This window comes from Barbus barbus (assembly GCF_936440315.1).
Source record: "Barbus barbus genome assembly, chromosome: 17".
Taxonomy (NCBI): Eukaryota; Metazoa; Chordata; class Actinopteri; order Cypriniformes; family Cyprinidae; genus Barbus; species Barbus barbus.
In genome coordinates, this window is record NC_136745.1 from 24,041,277 (window position 1) to 24,047,991 (window position 6,715).

Below are 6,715 nucleotides of genomic sequence, written 5' to 3' on the forward strand. Positions count from 1 at the left end.
GACGTTTCCTTAGTGAAATTACCATCATTATCAAACAGAGAGGATTCTGAGTTGAGATGTTTCTGTAATCCAGCCTGATCACCAGAGCCACTAGGTGGCCTCTTCTAGTACAATGCAGCATAACAAGCAGTCATCAATTATTATTCACAATGTGGATTCTTACACAACCCTGCAATGTGTAATAAAATCCTCTTTGCATTATTCAGTAAATAAATCTCACTGAGAAGAGCAAAGAAGGATTTAGAGGAAATGAGAAATGGGATTTAAATTTAATTGCCATATTATGGCTAGGTCATTCAATTTTACATAAAAGGAATTATGAAAAGGTAACTTGTATCTCAGGGACGTGGAAAGATAGCAATGCCAATTATCCATGCTAGACGATGGAAATTATAGTTGATATTTTCATGAGAGTTACGTAAATAAGATGGAACAGGCTTGGTTTAATGATGATGGCATGATAGACCAACTACGTCCGCAAAAACTTCAGTTGTAATTTGTCTCTTAATACACTAGATGGTGCTAAACACCAAAAGCACATTGATATGAGTTTGCCTTCAGACGACCATCGTCTTGATCTAAATGAAAGCATTAGGCTACCAGTGCCCCGATCAGAACCTCGTAAAAAAAATAATAATAATAGGGAGGGAAATCAACGTTGTGTGTATCAGTAGAGTACACTAAAATGTAAACCAGTTATATTTGGGGCCCTTTAGAACAATGTGTAAAACACATTAGGCCTGTGATTTTTGCAATCTGTTTGTTTGGGCTGCCTGACTAAGTGCGACACAACATTGGCTTAATCAGTGGTGTGAGTTTGAATAAACAATGGAAGATGAATGGAAGTTTGATACTTTGTCACTGAAAACAGTCATTACTTTTGCACAACTAGAATGTTTTACAAATGTAATAGCCTATCCATCCAACTAGTATGGAATACATTTCAAGTGCCTCTATTATAGGTTATGAAAGGTTCATATTTTGGTTTTGGGAGTCCCCACCAACAGGTTGACATATGCATGCAAGGTCAAAAAACACTTTCATTGTCTTATAATATGCATTTATTTTTTACCTTACTTCTGGCCTGTAGTGCTGCTGTGCACAGCGTTACCGGGGAAAGCGCTATTTTTACCCATCCAGAGAAGCTGCACCTAGTGGCAAAGAATGAATTTGCTTTTTCATTCAGACCAACAGGAAAAGACCAACATTTGGGGGTGCAATATGCTAATGTGAATGTTGACATCAACATGAAAATGTTTTTTTTAGTAAATATTAAATATTTTTTAGATTTTAGTCTCAGTTTGTTCTGTCTCATCATGTCATTCCAGACAGACTGGATGATGAAAAATCAGATCTCTATGTGGAGCACTGGATGTTGTCACACTTCTTGTGCAAACACAAATCTCACTGGATTATAACAATTAATGTCAAAATGAATGAATGAATTTTTGCCTTTAACCACACTCATTGTTGATTGTATACCCATTGGATGTGATCTGCACGATTATTTATTTTGGTAGGTTTGTGTTTAAGTGCGTTACAGTGCTAATGAGCAGAACGGTGTGGTGCTGATGATATGTAACCGCTGTGACACTGCTGTATGTGCACCACTGCATGTTCATTAGCAGGTTATAGAAACCCACGGCGGTTTATTAATACAATATCTGCTCTGACACCATCGGCGAGAGCTTGATTGATGCCTCTCCATCTCTGAATGAAGTCCTGCTCACACAGAGCCGAGCAGAGGCGAGAGGACGCGCCTGCCATTGATGACACTGAGGAGACTAAAATGGGAGAACATCACTGGAGCCCTGTCAGTGAAAAGACAGACACAAAGGCGACTGACAACCGACAGCCATTCGAAAAGAGCCGAACGGATGCTTCGTTTTCAATGATCGTCACACGGTAAATGTCTTCCATTCATTGGAATTATTTGCACCGTAGAGAAACCAGCGCCACTTTTAGTTCGCGGTTAACAATGGAATTATGACAGCGGTGATTTCCAGCTGTTCACTGTTCGCATAAAAGGTAGATGCATATAATTTGGTCCGTGCTTACCGACAGTGAATCAAGAAAAGGTAAGATACGATGCACACAGCGTCTAAATCATTAAAAATGGATTAATATGGTCTCTGTATACAGATACACTGTTTATCTTAAGTATAAATTATGCACTGCTTACGTATAAATGTGCATACTGATTTGTACATACATACAGTAAATACTATACTATGGAGTATGCACGGTGATATAGCAGGCACTAGAACCTTTGTATATAGCTATACATAAAATGCATGTACTGTATGCATTGTAGCCTGTAGTGAGCACTATGTAGCTAGTAGGCTATCCAAGAGGGTTTATTATAGTATGTACTATAAATTATAATATATATATAGCATTAGGGATGCAACAATATCAAAATTCTAGTCGATGCAATTAGGCAAAATTAGTTTGTTATTGTTTTTAGTTGTATTCATATCTGAAGTTATGGCTGGTAACTGATAAATATTATAAATATATAATTATTTAATATTACCCATATTCAAATTACTATTTTAAGTCAATAAAAAAAATAACATAAAAAACTTTAAATTCATTTTATTTAAATGATATATACTAAAGATTTACATATGTTTTTTTTATTTTTAGTAAGTGTAGATAACAAAGATAATCTAAATGTATATATAAAAAAACTAGCACAATTAATAATAAATTATTAGTTAGTATTGGCAGATTAAAAGATCTCTAATATTGTTCAATAACAGATATGGTACTGATATATACTGAGGTTATTATATATTTATATATACATCATGCATCCTTAAAAAGCCTCTGCTAATGACTAAAAATAAATATGTAAAATGTACGTGTAGGTTGGACACAATAGTTCTTTCAGATGTCTGTTTCACTATGACTCAAATATCAATACAGAACTGACAAGTGTGAACATTCATCTAAGAGGGATCGAAATGTGCTGAACATTTCTTCTTGTGTTACGTCTTCTTTCAAGGTGTGAAGAGTGACAATACAGTTGTCAGACCTTCAGGCTGGTGTTGGTGATATCCGAAAGGCTCCTAATGTTTTATCTCCCACCTTGTCTCTGTCACCATGCCCACCTTTCCACCTCTGGGCAGTAACTCCAGCACAGTGCCCTGGGACCCCGGCGCACCTTCTCTGGTGAACAGCGCAGTGAAGATGGTGCTCATATCGGCGATCGTATGCACGTCGCTTTTTGGAAACGTTGTGGTGCTGCTGGTATTCCAGCGCAAGCCGCAACTTCTCCATGTTGCCAACCGTTTCGTGCTTAACCTGCTCCTGGCTGACCTACTGCAGACGGTGCTGGTCATGCCCTTCGCCATCGCCGCCACTGTGCCTGAGGTCTGGCCGCTGGACTCCCGACTCTGCCAGGCCCTTGTGGTGCTCATGCACCTGTTTGCATTTGCTGGTGTCAACACCATCATTGTGGTATCCGTAGATCGCTATTTGGCCATCATCCACCCGCTGTCCTACCCCACACGAATGACACCTCACCTGGGTACCAACCTGATCGCTCTCACATGGCTTCTTAGTGTATTTCAGAGCACTCCGCCGCTTTATGGATGGGGAACCATCGAATTTGACCGGCGCCACAATGCCTGCACTGTTGTGTGGTCCTCAAGCTACTCGTATTCAGCCTTGGTGTCCGCGCTTTCATTCTGGCTGCCTGTGGTAATCATGCTTTGCTGTTATTGGATGGTATTCAGGGCAGCGAGGCGGCAGAACGCCCTCGTTCACCCCGTCCAATCCAACCGCCCTCCAGATTCCCAAGCATCCTGTTCCAGCCCCCAAAGGCATCCCCAATCAGAAGGCCCCTTTTCGGCCTCTTATCCCATCAGGACACGCCATAGACGCTTCCACTATCACTGTAAGGCGGCGCGGGTTGTGTTCGTCATCATGGCGTCCTACGTGCTCAGCATGGGCCCATACAGCATACTAAGCACGATATCTATTTACTCTAGTGCAGCGGTGCCGCCCTGGTTGGCCTCGATGGCGCTTATTCTCTTCTTCCTGCAGTGCTGCTTACACCCCTACATCTACGGCTACATGCACCGCAGCGTACGCAAGGAGTTCCTGGCACTGCTCTGCGGGCCGCTGTGTGGGCAGGGCCGGATCAGTCAGGGCTCCGCCGTGGACAGTTGCTTCACGGTGACGGATGGACGCCTGGCACACACCCATCTCTCAAGCCAGGTTGCCCGAGTGTGTCCTCTCCAAACCTGGGAGGAAGTCACTACGTCGTCTTCTCCTACAGAAAGGAGGTCCAAAGACAGCCGTAAGGAAACCACCTCCATCAGTCTGAGCTCAGAGAAGGAGCTCACTGTACACAGCAACACCAACAAGCAACCTGAGGAAACACCCACAGGCAAATTCTGAATATATTTCTGTCAGTGTTGGGGTATATACATCTCTTTTGGTTTCCATTTAGGGCACAATTTGGTACTTTTGAATCAAATGCTGTGCCTTTAAACACAAGCTCACTGAATACACTGTAACCACACTCTCAGACAAAAAGGTACAAAAACTGTCACTGGGGCAGTATCCTTTTAAAAGGTACTAATATGTGCCATTTAGTTACTAATATGTACATGGTAATATGTATCTTTAAGATACAAATATGTGATCTGGCCTGGACCATAAGGGTCAATTTTTTAATATTGAGATTTGAAATCTGAAATCTTTTGATATTGAATAAATAAGCTTTCCATTGATGTATGGTTTGTTAGGATAGGACAATATTTGGCTGAGATAAAACTATTTGAAAATCTGGAATCTGAGGGTGCAAAAAAACAAAAAACAAATCTAAATATTGAGGAAAATTGCATTTAAAGTTGTCCAAATTAAGTTCTTAGCAATGCATATTTCTAATAAAAAATTAAGTTTTCATATATTTACGGTAGGAAATTTACAAAATATCTTCATGGAACATGATCTTTACTTAATATCCTAATGATTTTTGGCATAAAAGAAAAATCGTTAATTTTGACCCATACAATGTATTTTTGGCTATTGCTACAAATATACCCGTGCTACTTATGAGTGGTTATGTAGCCTTTAGGGGTAAAAATGGTCCAAAATGTCCCTTCTTAAAAGGTACCACCCCAGTGGCAGCTTATGTACCTTTTTTTTTTTTTTTTGAGAATGCATATTTGTTCTACTATATGTAACCATATGTGTTCCTAGTTATGCTATGGACATACTTTATGGTTAGTATTTACAAAATTAACATTGACAACAACAACAGAAATGCCTAGTAAACATAGTTTCTTGGCTGCATAATAGACTGTTTAAAGTATCTCTTAGTCAAGAGTTACATTTATTCATTTTTAACATGTTCATCATTAATATTTAAAATATGTTCAACAAAATTAATACTTGTATTCAGTAAAGATGCATTCAATTGCATTAAAATGCATTGAAATCATGATGTTCCCAAAAATATTAAGCAGCATAATTGTTTTCAATATTGATATTAAGACGTGTTTCTTAAGCATCAAATCAGCATTTGAATAATTTCTGCAGGATCATGTGACACTGGACGAATGACTGCTAAAAATTCAGCTTTGCCATCACATTATAAATATAATTTTAAAATATATTAAAATAGAGAAGAGGTATTTAAATTGTAATGTTTCATAATATTACTGTTGCTGTATTGTTGATCAAATAAATGCAACCACGATGAGCATAAGAGACTTGAAAAACAATATCAACCTTAAAATTGTGAATGGTAGTGTTTACTCTGTGAATGGGAAAGTGGCTGAAAATCAGTTGCAGTATTTGTCTTGGTTATTTAAACAGACTAGAAATAAGGTCTGAATAATCATTTAATACACAAAGCTTGACATCTAATATCTTTTTATGTGTGGTTTAAAATATAAAATATTGGAGACATAGTATAAAGTGCTCCATCAAATACAGAATATTGATTTTCTTTTCGTGTTTTAATATAATACTTACAATATTAGGGAGTAAAATGTTGGAAAAATATTTTTTGAGACAGCATAGTAGTGTATAATATGAATGTTCTTTGTATACATCCATGTCAAATGTATTGCTACTTTACAATTTAAAGACAGAGTATTCCTTATGTTGTTTTAAATGAATTTAGAATACGTGGAGAGATTTTGGTCTATTTTTCTAAGCATACATATCAACTTTGTTATACAACTGAATCATTGTCACTGGAATCAAAGTTCTCTTACAGAAATATAAGAGTAATTTCAAGCAAAAGGAAGCTAAATTGAAAAAAAAAAACATTCTATTTATTTATTGGTCATGCACCAATAATACTTAAGCGATGAATCACATCAGCATTAGGGTAGGGGGTCACTGTATTTCTGTTTGTATTTAAAAGATGTGGAATGTGGAGGGGTTTCAGTGTTTTGAAGAGGGTGAGTCACATAAAAACGAGATCATGTCTGTTTATATTTCACCCCAAAATGAGAGAAAAAAGAAAAGAAAATTAAGCCTTCTTTTCAGACCATTAATGTTAATGCATTGTTCCCACCCATTCAAATATTTATCATTACCTTAGTGTAAAAAAAAGAGAAAAAAAGTCCATTTTAAGTATTTATATTTCATGGTAGTATTTGTTGAACTACCATTTTGTTTATTTAGATATTTATTTATTGATGGATTGTGTGTGAGATGTGACCTGGACATGCTTTCGTGAGATTCA

At 37.6% G+C, this 6,715-nt stretch overlaps 1 protein-coding gene across 1 annotated transcript; it reads left to right on the plus strand.

Moving 5' to 3' along the window:
• Nucleotides 1-3,108: 3,108 nt before the first annotated feature.
• On the plus strand, nucleotides 3,109-4,410 carry LOC306883620 (putative G-protein coupled receptor 101; the record flags this gene model as incomplete). Its single annotated transcript, XM_079438982.1, has 1 exon — nucleotides 3,109-4,410. One exon carries the CDS (start codon nucleotides 3,109-3,111, stop codon nucleotides 4,408-4,410), a length of 1,302 nt encoding a protein of 433 aa, XP_079295108.1.
• Nucleotides 4,411-6,715: the final 2,305 nt, after the last annotated feature.